At 49.3% G+C, this 20,994-nt stretch overlaps 1 protein-coding gene across 1 annotated transcript; it reads right to left on the reverse strand.

Moving 5' to 3' along the window:
- Positions 1 to 1,110: 1,110 nt before the first annotated feature.
- Positions 1,111 to 16,854, reverse strand: A4GNT (alpha-1,4-N-acetylglucosaminyltransferase). Its single transcript, XM_063339787.1, is given in 4 exon segments — positions 1,111 to 1,743; positions 2,692 to 3,141; positions 3,401 to 3,621; positions 16,752 to 16,854. Coding segments are annotated over 4 exon segments (1,386 nt in total). The 3' UTR covers positions 1,111 to 1,131.
- Between the last annotated feature and the right edge of the window lie 4,140 nt (positions 16,855 to 20,994).

Below are 20,994 nucleotides of genomic sequence, written 5' to 3' on the forward strand. Positions count from 1 at the left end.
GGCACTGGGTGGGCTTGAAGGTCCCTTCCAAGCCAAACCATTCTGTAAGTCTATGATGATTCTATGTGGGAGGCTGTGGGCCGTGGGAATGGCAGCTCCTCGGTGCTGGCAGCAGACAACCCTGCGTGAACCAGCACCTTCGGGGGGAGCAGGGTGCCAGCGCGAGGGAAAGAGACCAAAAAAACACAACATGGGAGCCCAAAAATGGAGATAAAAAGACAAAAATAGATGGCACAGCTGGACAAAAGTGACCAGGGCCTTTCTAGAGCCGCTGCACCTCATTTGCGGAGTAGTTGAAATGAATTTATTTCAAAGGGATTTGGGAGCCCTGGAGGGGCATCCCCATCATTTCTTGGTGCCCTCAGCTCCTCCTCTCCAGGGGAAGAGGTGACTCTGCAGCCAGAACCGACCTCGGAGGATGGGGCAGTGCAGCCCCTTCCTGGAAGGAGCCAAAGTAGAAGTGCAGGAGCACAAATATTTGAAAAAAATGGGACTCATTTTCCAGGGGCATGCAGGGGAAAGCAAGCTCAGAGGAGTGGTGGTTTAATAACCATTTTATTTTCACTTGCACTGATAAAGTCCCTCTCAAAAACGTAGGGTGTAAAGTTCATGTGATAAAAACACAGATTAATGAAAAGACAGTGGTACGGGCTTCTCTTCATTAGCAATTACTGTCACCTACCCTCTGCTATACATTTGCATTACACTTGCCTCAGAGGCCTCAGCCCAGCCCAAAGCCTGTTGTGTCTGCAATTTTTCTGACATGGGTAGCTGACAATGCTGCCAAGAGGTGCAGACGCGTCTAAAATTCCTCCCAGGAGACGATGCATCTCTTTAGGAACTTTTCCCTTGGAAAAGCTCACTAGTAAGGCCCATAAGTCCCTCTGATTCAGGAAAGTTTGTTTCATGAGCACCTGTAAGGAAATAGAACTGAAGCAAAGGTGTCCTTAGTGTCACTGGAGGCTACGTCTGATGGATATCCACCACCATTCTGCACACACGCCCCAAGGGAGTAGGGATGGTGGTTGTGAAAAGGTCTGTCTTTCTTCTACAAAGCCAGCTACTGACACCAATGGTGACTGTGTTTTGGCCTCAGGACGGGGAATCACCCCCCGTCCTCCTTACTCCATGTCATGCCACGTCCTCAGAGCGCGTGAAATCCCTCAGCTCTGCGTTTTGGATCAGGTCCTCATATGTGGTGGGGCAGTAGGCTTTGTACAATTTTTCAGCCAGCGTGTTGCTGCCCGCAACCACGGCTTTCCGGTTGTGGTTCATGAAGTTCCACAAATGCAGCGCGTAGGAGTGGTTGAAATTGGGGCTTTTGTCCCACACCTGATAGTACCGGCCCCAGGCTGGGTACGGTATGGGGTAGAAACGCTGGGGATTGAGGAAGGAGATGTTCTGGCACCTGTGGTCCTCGGTGCCTTTGAAATCTGTGAGATTGCAGATGGTTTTGAGCATCCTTGTCATTAAAAAGGGCCCCTGGTTGCCCCAGATGTTCCCGTTGTACTTGAGAACAAAGTTCTCCATGCAGTCCCAAATAAATTTGTGGTGGGCAGGGAAGCCAAAGATCCCGTTGCTGGAGAACCGCGACTTCTGCGCCGCTAGGAAGCTTTCCTCGGGGATGGGCCTGATGGAGATGACATCTGTGTCCATGTAGATGCCCCCATACTTCCAGATGAGTGCCAGTCTGCTGGCGTCGGAGCTGACATGGACCCAGTTCTTCTCCTGCTCTGGGACTACCTGCAGAGTTGGAAAGGCGAGACAGTGATGCTGCCAGCAGAGAACAGGCCACATCCATCCATTGGGCTGCTAATGGCACCATAAAACTCCACCTGCACGTCTGCAAATGTCACTGCCCGCCTTTGCTTCCTCCAGCTATTGAACTTTATTGGAATAAGATAAGGGGGCAGTGCAGAGCAATGCTGCGTTAATAGAAATGAATGCAGGAACATTTCACAGGTGTTTTGATGGAACCTACAATGTTAAATCAATGATACCATGAATCATTGCCTGCTATTTCAGTGAGACACAACCCACTTGACACACTCCCTGATCACTCCCAGCTCTTTGGAACAGGCTGGAAGGGTTTTCATTGCCATTGTTGGTATTTGGAGTCATTTTTTCTCAGAAGGAAGGCTTTGGAGGAAACGTGCCTGCCCTGCACAGAGGTGAAACCGAACAGATTTGACAAAAGCGACTTGCAAGCAGTTTGCCAGGAACTTCTTTCCAGGGTGGAGCTTGCAAGATCCCACCTTGGTTTTGCATATTGCTGCTACAAAAACTGAAATATCTCCCACATCTGATCTACTGTGGGGTCTGTTGGCGTGTGGCAGCATTAACAAGCACTCAGGCAGCACATTTTGTTCAACCAGTTTCTGTTTAGAAAGATTAGTAAGTGCTGTTTTATCAAAACACGCATGCAATCTATTTTTACCAATGTTTCATTTGCCAAAAAATCTGATTCTCCAGATAGGGGGGAAAAAAATGCTGATTATGTGTTCAATAAACAGATAGATGAATACACTGCAAAACATGGCCAAAATGAATCTATTCTGAACCAAAATAATATAAGTGACTGATTTCACCCAGCCAGTCCCGCGTTTCTCCCTTCATTTTAAGCCTACTTTAGACCTTTTCCCCTCCTTTTTTATAACTATTTTCCTATTTCGCCCTTATTATAAAGCTCACCTGGTTGTACCACTGGAGCAGAGGGGTCTCCTGGAAGACAATTTCCATCTGGAGAGGAAAAATGAAGACATTCTTCATAGAAGACAAAAGCGAGAAGGCTGCATAACTGGAGTTCAAGTCCAACGCCGTGTCGTTCGTGAGTCCCTTCATGAAGAGGATGATGGGCCGGTCCTGGTAAATCCTGGCGGCAGACTCCACAGAGCAGGACACCAGCGGGGGTGGCTCCAGGCGCTCAGTCGTCTCCAGAAAGATGATGCTTTTGCCGAGGTTTAAGACCTGCTCAGGTGTCAGGAAGTGTTTGGACATAGGCACGTAGGAGAAGAAGCAGCTGGACAGCAGGGAGATCTCGTACAAAATGCCCGAGACAAAGAAGAAGCAGAGGCATATCTGGATTTTCTTCAACATTCTTACTTTCCCTGGGCGTTTGGTGTCATGCCTTTGACATGGATGCTAAGGAGAGACAAGGAACAGCAAAAATGTACGCCGGTGTTATTACTTAGCAGGACTGGGAAATAGTAGGACGTGGCTTTGGACAGCGTAGCATGAAGGCAGTTTGGTGAAGCTCATGCCTTTCCCAAGTCTTTTTCCCGATTCACCCCTTGTGCTCACACTTCAGCCCCAAAAGCTGTGAGGGACTCCGGGGCTGCAGAAGGTCCGGAGAGAGAGAGATGCAAGGACAGAAAATTGACAGCAAAGAACTAGGACCTACCTGGATTATAGTTCTGACAAATCTACACTTCCAGCTTGTTTGTTTGCCACCGCGGTGGCAAGCAGGCTCCCTTAAAGTCCATCTCCCTGGTGAAGACACCCAAACTGCCTGGAGCATGCAAAGGGATTTCTGAAGACAGGAGACGGATGCACGGAGGAAAACCAGCTCTGCCGCAGGCTGAATCTCAGCCCCAGAAACAGTTTGGGGTCAATGGGACCCACCTACAAGGACAAAGAAGGGACAGTTTTTAGGGGAGATCCATCTCATACCTACATCAGCCCACTCCAGCTCTTCATTCCTGGTCTTGCCGTGACATGAGCCTGTACAGCACCGGGTAATTCCTGCCAGCGAGAGGCAGGATTGAATCTTATCTGCATTGTATCTGTTTGATAGGCTCATGACGCAAGGAAATTCCCTCCTGAAATGCCACCTGGTAGCACCTGAGCAGCCCACATTTGCTCTGCAGAGACCACGACCAAGGTCCAACTGAGGGGAGACGCCTTGAATGGCAACCCAATGCCCAAGTGACCCCTGGAAGTGTTTAAAGCTTGATGAATTGAAGGGAATGGGAGGAAATATATCTCCGTGTGCTTGGTTAATTAGTGAGATGCATTACCATGTCACCCAGCCAGAATATGGATAAGTCCGCAGCGTAGCAAAGCCCATGGAAATTCCCCTGCAAGCGCTGAGCGCGCACTTGAAGCTGTAGCAGCTCCCGGTCCATTTCTCAGAGCTAGATCTCATCGAATTAAACGTTAAAGCAATGACGGTTCCCATCAGGATGGCTTTCCATGCCGCACAACAAATTTCGTTGCTTGCCATCGCCGCTGCACAGAGTTTCTCGCTACACCCTGGGTTTCCATGACAGGGTGGGAGAAGATGCCATGGGTGGAAGTGGGTGACAAAGCTATAGCCACCAGGCACCAATGTGGCTGGGGGTACCATCTGCTGGACAAAGCCAGCAGGTTGGCAGCCTGCAGAGGAGGGAACCGTTCTATGAGAGCGGCTTTTTTGTTATTATTTTTATTTTCCCCTTCATTTTCCCCGCTTTCCCTTGTTGCCCCAGCGCCCTGCGGAGGAGCCCCTGCTGTGAGAGGCAGCACCCCGTGCCCAGGGCCTCCCTGCAGATATCGAATTTGGACGGAAGGCAGGGAAGGGAGAGCAAATACAAGTGGTTTGGACAGGACTTGTTCCCAAGCCTGCCGATAAAGCCGCCTGTGCTGCAGAGCCCTGCAGCCCCAGCACGAACTCCCGCTGCCGAGCCCCACGCGAGAACACTTAGAAACACCATCCAAAATTAAAATAAACCACATTAACTTGAACTACAAAATTTCCTGCCATGTTCCCCTCCTGCCTCTTCCTCAGATGCGTGGCTTCTGACTTACTCCAGCCACATAAAAATAAAACAGAAAGAAAAAAGTTGCCTCTAAGCAGCTCCCTCACCAGTCTTATCTCAGACAGATTTTAATTTTGGTTTTTTTTGTTTTCTTTTTTGTTTTTCTCCCAGTCCCAGCTCTGACCTAACCCACGCCAGCTGATCTTTCTGTGCTGCTCCACTGCAGTCCGGGGGCTGGAGCTCCCTCCCTCTGTTCCTTGCAAATTTTAAATCTCGATGCCACTCTCTTGGCAATGGTTGCTTGAAGGAGGAAAACTCTGTCTTTGCTTTGATTAGAAATGGGACCATCAGGACATTCCCATTACCGGATTAATATTTCTTCTTTGATGGCTTAAAGATCCGATGTCTCAGGTCTTTACGAGCAGCCTAGCAAAGCCGCGCTCGCAATTGTCGTTCAAATTTAAAATAGTCCGGGAGGCATTTTATTTGCAAATTGTGGGGAGAGAATGAGTAGACACTCCAATAGATACCGTCTCTGTGTACGACATTGTGAAGAGAAACGCGAATCTTCATCGTCTCATTCTGGGAAATTGTTTTGCTTGGTTGGTTTTCCAAAACCCCTATGCGGCGAGTTATGAATTCTCATCACATTTGACCTGGAGGCTGCTGTTATCAAAATGTTCACTTCCCTGCTCAAGTTAAAAGGACTGCAGAACTGAATGTTAAAAATAAATCCCAGCCATTGAATAGATTACCCTGCTGAGTGGGTCGCTTTTCTGGATGCGGCAGGCGGCATGCTGGCTTGATGGCCCATCTTGTAAAGATATTTCTTTTCTCGGGGCAATTTCAGTATTTCAAGTGCAGGATGAAAACGGGTGGGAGACTACCAGAGAGATTACTACGGATGTGCGATAATTCCGCCGAGGTGTCCGCCAGACACGTGCGGCAGGGGAGGTACAGCAGGATTTTTTTTGGTAAACGCCACTGAAAGGAGGGAGTAAATCAACCCAAGGGGGCGCTGGCAGCCGGGCAGACCCCTGAGCATCCCACCCTGACCCCATGGCAAGCGCTGGGGTCCCTGCAGGGACAGCCCAGCCAGAGAGGTCCCCCCTGCAAAGGGCAGCCCACCACACACAACCGGCCCCGCAGGGATGCAGAACGCCGGCACAGCTTGCACGGGGACTACGTTTTCTCCTCATTTGCCAAAAGGATTTTTTTTTTTAATAATACTTAATAATAAAAAAATAACAGCACCTGCAGCTTTCAGTTTGCACAGCCCTTTAGTTCAGACCAGGCTTGAGTTTCAGACTATCTGAAGGAAGTCACCTGCATTATGAATTACAGTTGATGCACCACAGGTAAATAATACACAGAGCACCGTCCTCTGGCAATGCCAAACTCTGCCCACTGAATCCTCATCCCCACGGCTCCTGGGCATCCCTCGGGATTCAAAAGAGAGACTCCCGTCCTCCTGTCTGTCCCCAAAACCGCGCCTTCCCTCCAAGAACCAAGGGGTTGTGCATTAGGGTCCGCACTCATCCAACTGGGTGACGGTCCGTATTTCCCCTGGCAGGGAACAACCCCAAGGTAGTCCCCGTTTGGAACACACATGGTATCGCCTGCACCTACACCGGTTTGCTTTCGTGGCTATACAGAATCTACTGAAGTAAATTACAGCTACAATCAAGTTAGCGCACGTGCGTGCACTTCAAAGCCAACCTCCTTCCAGATTTAACACCAGGCACATTTGGAAACCTCCTTCAAATGGAAAACCTGTAGGAGAATATATCCGACTCATCACTGGCTGTAATTAATGTAACGTAATCCCAACCTCCAGCAACGCATGCCAACGAAGGAGCTTCTTACCACACTGCTTCTTACCTGCTTTCGGATTCTACAACCTGACGTGTTTATAGAGATAAAGCAAAACTCACCTCTTGGCTGCAAAAAGCAGGCAAAGCGTGCAGTCTGTTGGGAAGCAAAGCCGAGCTGGACCCCGCTGGAAGGTATCCACAGCTGGTGGTGAGCCCTTTGCCCGTGCCGGAGGAGCTGCACTGGCTCTCTGCTGTCTTCTGCCCTGCCAGGGCTTGGAGCAGCCTCATGGCTTGCTCTCCACCAGCCCTGGTGTTTGCATTCTTGGTGCGCTGAGATAAGGCTGAGGAAGGAGCTCGGGCTGTGCTTTCAGAAGCCCAGGCACACAGTAGCATGCACAGCGAGGTCCTCCGGGCAGCCAAACCTCTGAGGGTCAGGAGAGATGGGTGGGACTGAGTGGATGCCAAAAGACACATCATTTGCACCTTTTTGTTGTGTTTTACAGCGTATTAAGCCCTTTCTCTTTATATCTAGAACTGCATTTGTGGAGGCTACTTTGCACCGTAGCTTAGACCTCTTTGCCCTGTAGCAAGAACAACTATGGCTTGGAGTGGCCTTGATGCTCTGAATACTTCCAAGGAAGGCAACAACAGGGCCCCCGACACAAAGGCACCCCAAATAACACCACACATCCCGAACTGGCTGCCTGACAAGCTCAGATGCCTGCCCAGCTCCCCGTTAGAGATCAGGCGGGCAGGGAGGTTTGATCCATCAGAGCTTCTGCTTGTCCCCGTAACCTGTCCCCAGGAGGATGCCCTGAGTGGTACAGGAGGGCTGACAGGCACCCCTGGGATTGGGATGACCCAGGTTGGAAGGATCCCCCAGAGCTTTCCTGGCCCTGGGGTGCAAGGGGTATGAACTTCAGTAGCTGCCTGTGCTGGGACAGCAGAATTTGTAAAGGAGAGTCAGAGCTGAAGCGCCAAAGAGGACTCCCCAGCGCATCCCTCCTGCATCCCTGCCCTGTGCTGGACCAGCACCATCAGCCCATGCGAGGAGACCAGAGCACCCCGCTGGGATGCAAACCACCGGCTCCCCATCACCCACAGCAATCAGGCTCTGTGCAGCTCCCCCCCTGCGCCTTTTTTCCTCCTCCTCCTGATTTTTGGCAAGGCTGTATATTCATTAGCTAGAAGCTTTGTCCAGTCGATGCGTGCCAGCAGCCCCACATGTTGCACAGATGCGGGCACAGCAAAACCAGTCAGAACACCACCTCTTTCCACCAACACCAACCACCTAGTGCTTATAAATCACCAAAAAAGCACTCCGCTCATCCCCTCCATAGCCTGTGGTGGCAGCAAAAAAGCCAGCCTGCCAGCTTTTTAAAAAAATTAACTTCCCAAAATGCCAGGGCGTGCCCTCTTGCTCCTGACCAGCTCGGGGGCACCCCACCTCGCCCCACTGCAGGGTGCAAAGGGCAAGCCCCCAGCTTTGTTTGCGCTCCCGCGTACGTGCTTCCTGCTGCGGAGAGCTGGCAGAGGATGCTAATATTGCCGCAGAGCAAACAGTCCCCACGGAAAGCTGTCGAGATAGTCAGGGCTTAATCAGCAGATAGGGCCCTGGGTGAAAACGCAAGGAGGGCTCCAGTTCCAAAGAAGTCCCTCGGGGAATGACGTAGGTGAGGAGCCCTCGTGCCCTGACACACCTCTCCACGAGAAATCCTCTCCTTTGGCAAACACTCGCCCAGGTCCATGGTTAGCAGTTTGACTTGCAAGGAAATGTGTCTGGCTCCAAAGCCAGGAGCTCCTTCAGGGATGAACACATCCATCCGTCCATCCCTCCCTCCCTCCCCTGTGCACATACATAGTGTCTGCTGAGCCTACAGGACGCATTAATGCATAGGAACAGATGCCAGCTGTTATTAAGCGTTTCACCCCAGCTTTTATCTGGCACAACATGAAAGCATCCTCCTCCTGCACCAGTTCCCCCCATCGCCTCAATGTGCCACCGAGCCCCTTGCCCTGGAGTTAGGAGGGGAATTTTCTGTGTAACCCAGTCCTGCAGAAGGTGTGGTGTAAAGTCATAGCCCAGAGCAGCACATCTCACCAGCATGTAGGGGAGATGATGAAACCATGAGCCAAAACGCACAGGCTCAATGTGCAACAGAAAGGGAGAAGGCTGGGCATGAATACAGGCTGCCCGCAGCCCCAGCTGCTTGGTGAGAGGGTTTGGGAAAGCACTTTAAGGCAGAAATGGGGTTATTTATCTTAGGGGATTCTTCTGGAGGTGTTCAAGGCCAGGTTGGACGGGGCTTGGAGCAACCTGGTCTGGTGGGAGGTGTCCCTGCCCAGGGCGGGGGGTGGCACTGGGTGGGCTTTAAGATCCCTTCCACCCTTCAGGTGGAACTAGACGATCTTTAAGGTCCTTTCCCACCCAAACCATGCTATGATTCTATGATTCTGTTGACCCCTGCACCTCTACAGGCAGAGACCCAGGATTGGCTGGGCTCTAATCTCCTGAATGAGCCTCTTTGCCTCAGAAAAGTGCTTTTGAGGGCTGGACTCATCCCGTCTCTTAATATGTCAAACACACTGAGGCAAACCTCTTTGTATTTTCTCGACCCCCTACCTGGATACCGTGAGCTGCCAACATCTCGCCAGGGCACTGCTCCATGGTGCAATGGTCCAGATGCCACCGCCATGGCTTTGCCTATGTCCCACCAACCTGGCACATGAGTTTGGGTCACCAAAAGCCTGCTAGAAAGGCAGCAAGGGGAGGGGGGGGACAAGCAGGCTCACAGAGACCAGTGAGCCTGGTCTGCATGGAGCTGGGAGCTGTGCTGGTAGATGGGGCACTGCCAAGTTACTTGGACTGAGACTGCTGCATGCTTCACACCCATACAATTAAATACAGGGAGTAGCAAAAAAGGACAAGGGGTAATGGTTTCAAATTGGAAGAGGGCAGATTTAGATTAGATATTGTGAAGAAATTCTTTGCTGTGAGGGTGGTGGGATGCTGGCCCAGGCTGCCCAGAGAAGCTGTGGCTGCCCCATCCCTGGAGGGGTTCAAGGCCAGGTTGGATGGGGCTTGGAGCAACCTGGTCTGGTGGGAGGTGTCCCTGCCCAGGGCAGGGGGTGGCACTGGGTGGGCTTTAAGATCCCTTCCAACTGTAACCATTCTACAATTCTATGAAGATCCTGGTGCTGCTCTGCATTGCCCTCTGGAGGAGCCTGGTTTTTGCTTCACTGCACAGGGAGCCCTGAAAAATGGCAGTCTGCAGGCAAAGTCTGTGCCAGGTCTCCCCGCATCCCCAAGGGCTTGGTGGCCTGGCCAAGTGAGGCGAAAAATCACACCCCAGTGTCACATAAGCAGTCTGCAGCAGACCGAGGCCCCAGCTCCCAGCAAGGTGACTAGTCACAAAGCCACATTTTTCCCTTCACCTCTCCACGCTGCTGCACATCCGACAAGTGCAGAGCAACAGTCCAGCCTTGGACACCATGGGGGGCTCACCACAGTTGTAGGGAAAGCGTTGCGCCAGCCTTGGCCCACGGTGTGCCTGGCTCAGGTTTGGTTCACATGCGACGTTGGCCACTTGTAGCGGCACATCCAGTGTCTCAGGCTGCAGATGTTCAACCCTTTTGCCTGATGCTCTGCTGCAGGGACAGTGGTCACTGGGACAGCCTGGCTTTCTGCTCTAGAGCCCACCCAAGCCTTCATCTTCTCCACAGCAGAGACACTGTGGAGATCCTGAATAACCTTAGAGACAGTAATCCTACAAAATCACCCTTGCTCCACTCAAAGATGAGGTTCATTTTATTCCTGAGCTTGGGAACCTGCTTCAGTTTTGCTCCGTGAAAGGATGAACATATCTGCTCTGGAGATCTCCTCCAAAAATGGAGGCGCATCAACGTGGCTGCTCAAGGGTGCTCCAACAATGGCTGAGCCCTGCTCTCCATGAGCCCAACATGCTGCTGGTATGGATTTGGCCCCGGTAACATTCAAAAAAATGATTTCTCAATCCCTTCAGAAAAGAAGCCAGAGCCTGAAGGCAAGTACCTCATGCAGGCACTGGCGTTCCCCTAGAAGCGTAACATGTTATAATATTTCCTTAGATACTCTCAGCATCACCCAAAGGAGGTTATTAAATAATATTAAACAATATCTTATTTTCTAAACCTTACCAAAAGATCTGCTCAGGTCTGTGCCTGTGACCACTGCCAAGCGGAGGGGTTAAATAAGTTGCTCGGGGCTTATCACCCACTCACACTTCCCAGATCTCCCCCTTCTGAAACACAGACACTTGTCCCAAATAAGCCAACTGATGTCGTTGTTTGCCAAAGTAGCTCCAAAGCCCTCTTTATAGAAAGTTTCAGCCCATCTGACAACCATCTCGGGAAGTTGCAGCAATTAAACTCAGGTGCTTGTCGTTCTGGGGCTGTGCATGGGGCACAGCTCAGCTCTTCACCATCACCCTTCACTGTTTTGCAGTGCAATTCCAAGAAAAGTCTGGCTCAGCCTCCTCTATAAACTCTTTTGAACAGGGAGAGACAGCAACTCGTCCTTCACCTCCTCTGTTCCGAGTGGAACAAAGGCAGCTCCCTCAACCTCTCCTTGCACCTCCTCCATAACCAGCCTGGTGGCCCTCCACAGTGCCCTCCCTGGCTTTCCAATGTCTTTCTTATACTGGGGGCCCAAAGCTGGACGCAGTAGCCAGCTATGGCCTCCTACGTGCCAAGACAATGGGAGTAAACCCTTCCACACGCCACAGTGCTCAGTTTTGAGTAAGACCTCTGGAAGACCAGCCTGAACATTTCATAAATACAGGGCAAAACGTGCCTGGCTTTGCTCCCTTTGCGCACTAATCCTTTTAGGCATTGTACTTGCTGTTGTTAACTGCCAGCATGTATATCTTTTGGCATTTACTGAAAGCTTGTGTCTTTTTTATAATTATCCGTTGATCTGTTAGAAAACTCGTTTGCTCCTTTTGAGCTTCCTTAGTTATTTTACCCAAAATCAATAGCTGTCGCTTGGGAAACTATAAAGCACATGCATACGGACAGAAGAGAAGGTCCTACCGCTCTCTTATAAGCAGAGGGACCCAGAGTTACGCCTCTCAAATGCCAGCTCGTCGGTCGATTCAGAGGCAGGCAGGGCCATGGGCACTAATGCGCAGAGGGGAAAAAAAAATATCAGAGGAAGGAATGCAAGGAGCTGAATCGTGCCAGATTACAAGCAATTGTAAAGCAATACATTTGTGCTTAAAGGTTTCCATATTTGTATTTCTAATGCTCGCTATGTCCACACAGCTTTGGAGATAAAGCAAGCATAAGGACTAAAAAGGCAGCCACCATATCTGCAACATGAGAAGAGTTTACTTTTACATGCCTAATTTTACTTTGTTAAGCGTTTTGCAACTTCCCAGCTTGTGACAGCATCACACTCTGCAAACACCTGTGCATTATTATAGCCTTCCTCCCCTCCAATTTAGTCACCCTTTGCAATACTAATTTATACATCGTCATAACAGGACATCGGGGAACTAACTGATTTAAGTGTTTTCTGGGTTGGACAGCCTTAGGTTTTTTTACGAGGGGTCGTTAACTGAAGACATGATGCTGTCGGTACAGCACAGAGGGAGACGGTTTAGTCGGGGGTACATCTAAATCTGCCTTTACATCAGGAAGGCTTTTTGTGCCGGTATATCAGAGCGCAAACACCATTAGACCTCGGGGCCCCACTTGGCAAAAAAACCACTTTCTAAAAATCTCCTACTAATTAGAAACAGCTCTGTTACCTCTGACCAGAGCCAGTGTAAACTACCAGTTTACTTGCTAAAGATTACATTTCAGCTGCTGAGAGTCAGGCTGCGTCAATCCTGCAAGGCAAAAAAACCCCTCACCAAACAGAGCCCATCGCACACGAGTGGGGCGCTCCGGAGCAAATCCACCCAGGTCCCACCTGCTGGACCCCACAGAGCTCCCAGCCCCTAAAAAAGAGGAATGCTGGAGAACGGTAAAACTCCAGGCAAGTGGTTGCTTTGCCTCTAAGAGAAGGAGGTTTTATAACACAACATTTATAAATGCTCTATTAGCACAGCGCCTGAGCAGGTTGATCTGCCCCACATTGATCGCTGCTCTATGGGGGGAGAGCAGCTGATGCCACCCCCCAAATAATACCATAAGGAAAAGGCTGCCTGCACCACAGGGTGAGCAGGCATGCCCCATCCCACTGCTGTTGTTGCGAGAATCACAGAATCAATGGTGGGGGTTGGAAGGGACCTCTGGAGATCATCTCCTCCAACCCCCTGCCAGAGCAGGGTCACCCAGAGCAGGTTGCACAGGAATGTGTCCAGGCAGGTTTGGAATGTCTCCAGAGAAGGAGACTCCCCTTGTCTTGTCACCGACTTGAAAAGAGTCTGGTCCCATCCTCTTGCCACTCCTCCTTTAGATATCAATGAGCATTGATGAGATCCCCTCTCGGTCTTCTCTCCTCCAGGCTGAACAGCCTCGGGTCTCTCAGCCTTTCCTCAGCACAGAGATGCTCCAGTCCCTTGATCATCTCCGAAGCCTCCGTTGGACTCTCTCCAGCAGTTCCCTGTCCTTCTTGAACCGGGGAGCCCAGAACTGGACACAGCACTCCAGCTGCAGCCTCACCAGGGCAGAGCAGAAGGGGCGGATGACCTCCCTCCATCTGCTGGCCACAGTCTTTTCAATGAGCCCCAAGACCATTGGCCTTCTTGGCCACAAGGGCACATTGCTGGCTCATGGGCAACTTGTTCTCCACCAGGACTCTCTCTGCAGAGCTGCTCTCCAGCAGGTCAACCCCTAACGTGTACCGGTGCATGGGGAGAAGGTGGATCCAAACACACAGCAGGGCCAGGAGCTGGGTGCCGAGCAGTGATGGACACACGTCTGGAGCATTAGAAATCTACAGCAAAAGTCTACCGGCAAAATCATGCTTGATTTTATTAGCGTTTTGTGGACAGCCAGCAACAAGAGCTTTCTATATTCATGAATTCATCAGATTCATATTTCAAAAATAATAAATGTTGTTATTATTATTGGAATGAATTTCTCTATTACGTACTGAGTGATTCTAACTACTTACTGCCTCCAGCACAGGAACCACCTAAAGAATAATACAAACAAATAATATTTCTGTAGTGGTTGCTACAGGGTTGTGTTAGGGTTTTTTTTAAGTGAGAAAGGTATTAAGCAGAACAACAGCAACGATCACAACAGAAATGAAGTCATTATAAGGTTGTGTAAAGCACTACCAGTTTTTTTTCAGGTAAATTTAGTTTGGGGCATGACTTGCGCTTCTGTGAGATTTTTCTTGATTTCTTGGCACTCTGCCTCTAATAACAGCTTCACACTTTCTGCCTGCTTTATCCTACGTACAGAGGAAGGAAAGGAAAACAAATCTCAGCGGAATGACTTCCTGATCCAAAGATCGCGAAGGAGGGCAACGAGGCTCTTTGCTTCAAACCCCTTATCGGCACCTATTAGCCCGTTTGTTCCCATGGCCCATGCGCGGGCCTCCTTGGCTCGTGTACTTTGGAGGTGGGGCTTTTGCTGCCCGTGGATGCCTTCAGTGCTGCAGCTTTTATTCTCAGAAACTGGTCTGCGAAACGCTGTGCATTGACAAAGAGCAGGGGAGATGAACCAACTGACCATAAATTATGCGACTTGCAAGCTAAATCTAGATAACTAGTGGATGGAGAGGATCAGCTGTGATAGATGGCTTTCCTCCAGCAGGCTGACATCCTGGGGAACGGAAAAAAGGCAGAAGGGGCTGCAGAGCCGCCTGGGAGACACTCCAGCAACTACGCTAGCATGGACCAGTCTCCCCTGCCATGCCAGAAGGGTTTACGATAGGAGTAATGAGCCCCTCTTCACCCTAGTTATTTCTTCCCCATTGCGATCAGCGAGTCCCCTCACTGCCTCTGTCGGGCTCCATCCTGACCTCCCTTTTTCACGCGATGCCCCCCATGCAAAGAGCTGCCGTGGCATTGTAGAATAGAAAATTAGCAAAACACACAACTTTCCAAGAGGCCCAATCTAGTTGTCAGCAAATTTTGATACGAGTCCAACAGGATGGATTCAAAAAAGATGGGATCCCACCATGCCAAAACACAACATTTGGTTGAGCATCTGCCAAAACAGAACTAACAGACTGCTGGGAAGGCTGCATTTTCCAGGGTATTTTTTTTTTTAGGCGTGCACAATGGCAAAGAGGATCACTGTGAGCATCTTCAGGTCCCCAGCCTAGGTGAGCAAGTACCTGTTGATAGATGGAGGGTACACTTATTACAAATGCTAAGCAAAATTTAAACTTATGGCTTCAGTGTGATGGCAAGTTGCTCTGACACCACACTGTAATATTGTCAGTATATCCCTATCCAGAATTTAGGATTTTCCTCTGCAATAATGCGGACTAATTCTGCAAGTTTCAGACTCTTGTTCTCTTGCAACAGAGTGGCGGAACCAGTCACTTCCATGTTACCTTCATTACAGTCATGCCATGCCTTTATCTTGTGAGAAAAATTAGAATGGCATTTTGGTGGCTAAAATTCACTTGCCCTCGTTAACTCTGCTGACCATCTGTGCATCTGTGACATGGGAGATGGTGAGACCTTCCCATGAGCAACGGTCTGCACTGGCAGGTTTAGAGGACGACCTCTTCTCTCCCAAGGGTAAGAATAATTTTTGCCATTAATTGGGAATTGCAGAGGTGTCTGAGCCATGAAGATCTATCCTGCATGGACAACTTGCAGCCATCCCTTCATGCCTTCTGCCCCCGCAGAACCAATTTGTGCTCATCTAAGGGACTGAGATGGGCTCCAGATCTTAAAGGGGGCTTAGAAGACAGATGGGGACAGACTTTTTAATAGGGCCTGTGGCAATAGGACAAGGGGTAGTGGCTTTAAACTGAAAGAGGGGAGATTCAGACTAGATATAAGGAAGGAATTTTTTTTTATGAGGGTGGTGAAACCCTGGCCCAGGTTGCCCCGAGAGGTAGGAGATGCCCCATCCCGGGAAACATTCAAGGCCAGGTTGGCCGGGGCTCTGAGCAACCTGATCTGGTTGAAGATGTCCCGGCTCATCGCAGGGAGGCTAGACTAGATGGCCTTTAAAGGTCCCTTCCAACCCAACACATTCTATGATTCTACAATCTCCAGAGTAGGGAGAGTGGATGGAGAGATGACAGGGATGGACAAAAGTGTCAGGACAGCAGAAAGGTGTGTCCTCAAAGCGATGGGAGGGCTAGAGCCAGGCTGAGTGTGACCGTGCACATGTAAGGGAAAAAGAAAGTCATTGAAAGTTTCCTTAGTGAAATAAATAAAAGTAGGAAGGAAGGGAGACAGCCGGCCAGCAAAAGCAGGACCAGGCTAAAGGGTAATCAAATCATTCCCTCCAAATTAAACAGATGATTCATTTTTGATGGTAAAGTTGATGTGGATCAGGGAGCGAAGGCAGACAGTTACCTGGAATAAGAGGTGGGGAATGAAGACAGCCACATCTGCGGCGAAAGCAGGACCCTGGAGGGGACCCAGATGAAGCCTGAGGGGTGGGGGGAATCTCCACCCCATTTGGGGAGAAGCAGCACATGGTGTGCAGAGGGGAGAGCAGAGATTTCTAATGAGTCTTGCAGGTCAAATGGCACTGATTGAACCCCCACAAGCAAATGGATTATAGGGAAAGTAGAGGAAGATAAGGAAAATTAAAAGCATGAGCTAGCCAGCTATGGATGTGTTAACCCGTTTATAGTTATACACAAGATTGTAGGACAAATTCTGAAGGAAACATTAATTAAAGGCACTGAGAAAAATGAGATAAAGTGCAACACAGGTTTACCAAAGGCAGTTTGTGCCAGACTGTGCTGACATCTCCCTTTGATAAGATAATTGGTTTTCCAGACAAGGGAAATTTGGTAGATCTAATCTATCTGGAGTTCAATAAAGCATTTGATATGGTGCCGCATGGGAAATTATTAGTGAAGCTTGAGAAAATGAGAATTAACAGAAGAACTCTGAAGCAAAGGGAGCAGGGGCTGGCTCAGAGGCGGCAGCAGGATTGTCATGGGGGAAACGGGATCGGCGAGAAGATGCTGATGGGCGTCCGAAAACCCTGTCTTGAGACTGATCCCGGTAAAGGCCCTCCAACTCTAAGGCTGGGAGCAGACTGGTGAAGTTTGCATACTCACCTGGATTTTCTGCAGCGGGACTCACGTGGGCTTGGAGCTTGCGACCTTGAACGCTGTGGATGGGAGCATCGCTGCAGACTTTGTAGGGATGCACCCGCACCATGAGATGGCAATGTTGTTCCACCAAAGAGCATCCCTCTTCTCTCCTCTTCCAGCTCCAGTTTTCACTGTCTGGACACATTTCAGAACGTACTCCAAGAAATATCAGTGATTGCAACTGTGAAACGACAACGATGGTGGAAGCTAAATCGGTCTCCGCGTGGCTCAAGAAACGTGACTCTGGACAATCAGCTTTCGTGTCTCGAGACCGAAAAGTGACATGGGAGAGGAACGTGTTTAAATATGTCAGGTGAGAGACAAGGCATCGCTATCTTCCCTGCAGATCCAGCCCAAATAACCTTTCCCAGTGTACCAAAAAAACCCTCCCCAAACCAGGCAATGTTGCTCAGGGTAAGTGCGTGCGTGTGCATGGCAGAGAAAGAGGGAGAGGAGGAGACAAATTTATACAGAAATAAAAATCTGCTTATTCCTTCCCTGTATTTTTAGCTTAAATTACACCCAAATGCCATCTGATCAATTCAGCTGAAATGAGCCCTTAATCCTAATAAGTCTTGATCACCTTTTTAAACCTTGGGAAACAGCAGGGAATTTGTTTGCCTTAAGTATTAACACCTTGATTCAGATTTCTTTGGCACGTATCTAACTTGCATAAGCATAAAACACTGCCATTAATATTAAATGAGAAATAGGAGAGGGCCAAAGAAATGCTTTGGGCCATTTTTTCTCCCCGTGCATCATGTCTGATCACTCCATCTCCTTTCTCAAATGGGAAGGTACAGAAGGTACCTGAAATCTTTATGAATTCACCAGTTAAGGCAGCGGTGTGTTGCTCTGCTTGGGCTGAGCTAAATATGCCCCATTCAGGTCCTTTCTGAGTGCTGGAAATGCTTTAATCTAAAATAAGGCAGAGAAGATCAAGCAAACAAGAGGCTTCTGAAGACACCTAATAGACAAATAGCTGATGCCGAGTTTCACCTGTGCTGCAACAGATTTAGCCAAGGATAGAACTCGTGATTTTCTCTAATTCTTTTAAAGAAAAAGCTTGGAGGAGCTCATTATTCCTCAAACCTAGAACAATTTTGTCAGTTTTAATAAGTCTTCAGGGGGACTTTGAAATATTGAGTTTTCCAAAGGATGCTGCTTCAGAGAAACGTGGGCATTAGCAGTCCACTGGAACCCTTCGGTCTATCATTAGCCACTACGATGCCTCCTGAATGTTGAAGTTCATGTATTATTATTGTTACTTTCTATATTTCTTACCTTTATTTAGTGCCAGTGCAATCACTTCTTTGCCAGTGGTAGCCTACACAACAAAATCATTTCTTTCTCCCTCTCGTTTTACAGCTACCCAGGAATTTCTTTAGGTCATCTATCACTCACTAAATTATGGGTTAGAGTTGTAAGAGAGGAAGGGCTGGCAGGCAGAATGTCTTTTTATAGTAGCCTAGCACAAGCCTGGCCCCAGCTGCTCTAAATTAGCGTGGAGCCAGTGGTGTAAATCAAGATGTATTCATTAGAATGCGGCCGTGATTATTTTTCCCAGCTGAGTGGTTGTGGGGGGGGACTTTTTCTGGTAACCTGCTCATCAGTAGACCTGGTGCTGAGATTGGTTTGTGAGCTTCCTTGGCCCTGAAGGGAGAGAAAAGGTGTGGGGGAATCCTGAAGGTGGTAGCATTTCCATTGCTAACCAAGAGCAAATTTACTGCCAGCAGCAGTGACAGCATCTGAGAAAAAAAAAAAGAAAAAAGGATGGTGTTGGGAAGTGCCCCCATGGAGATCGGTTCAGCTGTACCAGGGAAGGTGATGGGAGGCACCACGTGCGCCCTTGCAATGGATGTGAGGATGGGGATGAAATGAGCGGTGCAAATCTGCCTCTACTGGGGAATAAAGCAGTGAGAGAACAAAAGTTATCTCAGCAGCCTGCTTTGCAGCTCGGCTGGGTCAGGAGACCACGCTCAGGTCTCCAGCTCAGCTCTCTTCTGGGAAGACTGAACATAACCCATAGGGAGCGTGCGTTACCCTGCTCCCTTCACCTCCAAAGCAGGCTGGAGGTAAAATTTTTGCAGGATCTTAATTTCCAAGGGATACATGGAAATGGGGCTCCCCTCCTGGGATCCACCTGTAAGGCCACACCAATCTTGTGCCCTGGAGCAATGTGAGTCTGAGTATTTGGTCTCCACCTTCTACACATCCTCCTGTAGGACCAAACACTGGCTTTGTAAATCCTTGGGAGCTCTGTCCTACAGCACCGCCTTACGCACCGAGAACCACGTAGATCCCGAATGTGATTGTGCAGATACCCCTCCTGTTGTCTGCGTTTTCCTTACTGGAGCCCTGCAATGACTAAACAGTGTTAGAGCTCCCCTCCCTTTTAGCTATAAATAAAAGGATCAAGGTCTTGACCTCTGGAAGCTCGCTTTGACCCCATCATTGTGCAGCCATGCCCGAAACACTGTATTAAACTGTCAGGGAACATAAATCTGGGAGGAACTAATGAAGACCCCTAGGGCCACCGTTCTCCATAGCTGTCTTGTTAACATGATCTAGGAAAGATGGGGGGACCCTTTAAAAAAAAAAAAAAAAAAAAAAGAAGCAGAGATAATAAGTGACTCATCAAAGTCAGGGAGAGACAGAGCATTGTCTAGGAGGTGTTACAGCGCTGGGTGAAGTATTGCAGAGCATCGCACTCACAACCGAGCACCGCTGCCAAGGGGACTGGGGGGGGGGGGCAGTTATCCCTCCAAAACTTCAGTGACCTTCATGGCCCATCCAAAATCAGCATCATCGTTAAAGGCAATGAAATGTCCCATCCCATGACCCATCCCTCTTCTCACTGTCAAAAGCAGAGTAGGAATGAAAGCCCTTTTGTTCTTGTCTTCATGCCAGGAGGGGCTGAACAGCTTGTGGATGGTGTGATATTTGGGGCTCTCACTCATTTAAAAGGCCTGAGACCAATATTTTATGAGAGGCAGGAGAACTTTCAAAGGTGCCCAAGGTGGCTGGGGTGGAGGGCTGAGGTGTGAAAAGCTTCCCAGGGGATTTGTATACTCAGCGCTGATTGAAACCATTGGGGATCTGGAATCGAATACAACAGGGAGCATAAACATCGCAGCTTGCGCTGCTTCCCCAGATATTCAGGGGCTGGTACCCCCAGGTGCAACGAGAAAGGGCATGGGTTGCTCTGCCGGTAAAACTAGCCTCTGCCACGTCCAAGATCCTGAAGTTGGAGATGCGACTCAAAGTCTTTTGGTGAGGAAGGTGACAATGACAATGGTTTTGGGTTCAACGGTCACCTCTGCGGTGGCTGATAGGGTGGCGGAGCCTGCCGTGCCCAGACAATTGCCCAGGTGGGGATGGTCTGCTAAGGATGCCTTGGTGGCCCGGGGCCATCGCAAACCAGAACTAGATGCAGCAGTGAGTCTCGGGTCCCCAAACTTGCATGTCCTTGCTCTCGACCTTTCAAAATGACTGGCAGATGGATGGGAAAATTGCATGGGACAACAGAGAGTCAGGTAATGATTTTAAAACTGTTTCCAAGCCTGCTGCTTCGTCACAGTTCTCAGATGCTACAGGACAGAATTACACTGGCTTTCCAGGTACTGCAGGAGCTGATTTCCCCTAAAATTGTTTTTTTGGCGGCTCACAATGCCATCGCTGTCCCAGCTGCCATTGGGGATCCCAATGGCACCAGGAATCAGGTGGGTTCCCATTGTGTTCATCTGTCAGCAAGGACAACATGCCAAGAATGGATTAAACCTCGACACCAGAGACCTTGGGAGCCCTGGTACCAGCCTGTGTCCCCTCGCTAATCCTATTCTCTATTAATTTGTTATCCCATTAACACCTTGCACATTTCTTTCTCTCACTGCTGAGAGACTTCTGGGGACCTTGTAATATGGTATTTTGTCGTTAAGAGTGTAAGCCAGCAAACTATTCTCATCTCAGCCTGGAAATCCCTTGGTAGAAAGAAAGAAAACTGCTGCTTTGTTTCTTTCAATCAATACTATCCATTAAGATCTGTGTCTAACAGCTCCGAGTCCAAGTGAATAACCGAATGAGCTACCTCCCACTCTCTTAAACCTTTGGAAACAGTAAATGGTCTTCTAAAAAAGAACAATTTGATATCACAGCCCCGTCTGGACCAGGCTGGGGTCAGCAGGGCCGGTGGAGGGGGGGGTGGGGC

Source organism: Chroicocephalus ridibundus, chromosome 6 (genome assembly GCF_963924245.1).
Source record: "Chroicocephalus ridibundus chromosome 6, bChrRid1.1, whole genome shotgun sequence".
NCBI classification, from domain to species: Eukaryota; Metazoa; Chordata; class Aves; order Charadriiformes; family Laridae; genus Chroicocephalus; species Chroicocephalus ridibundus.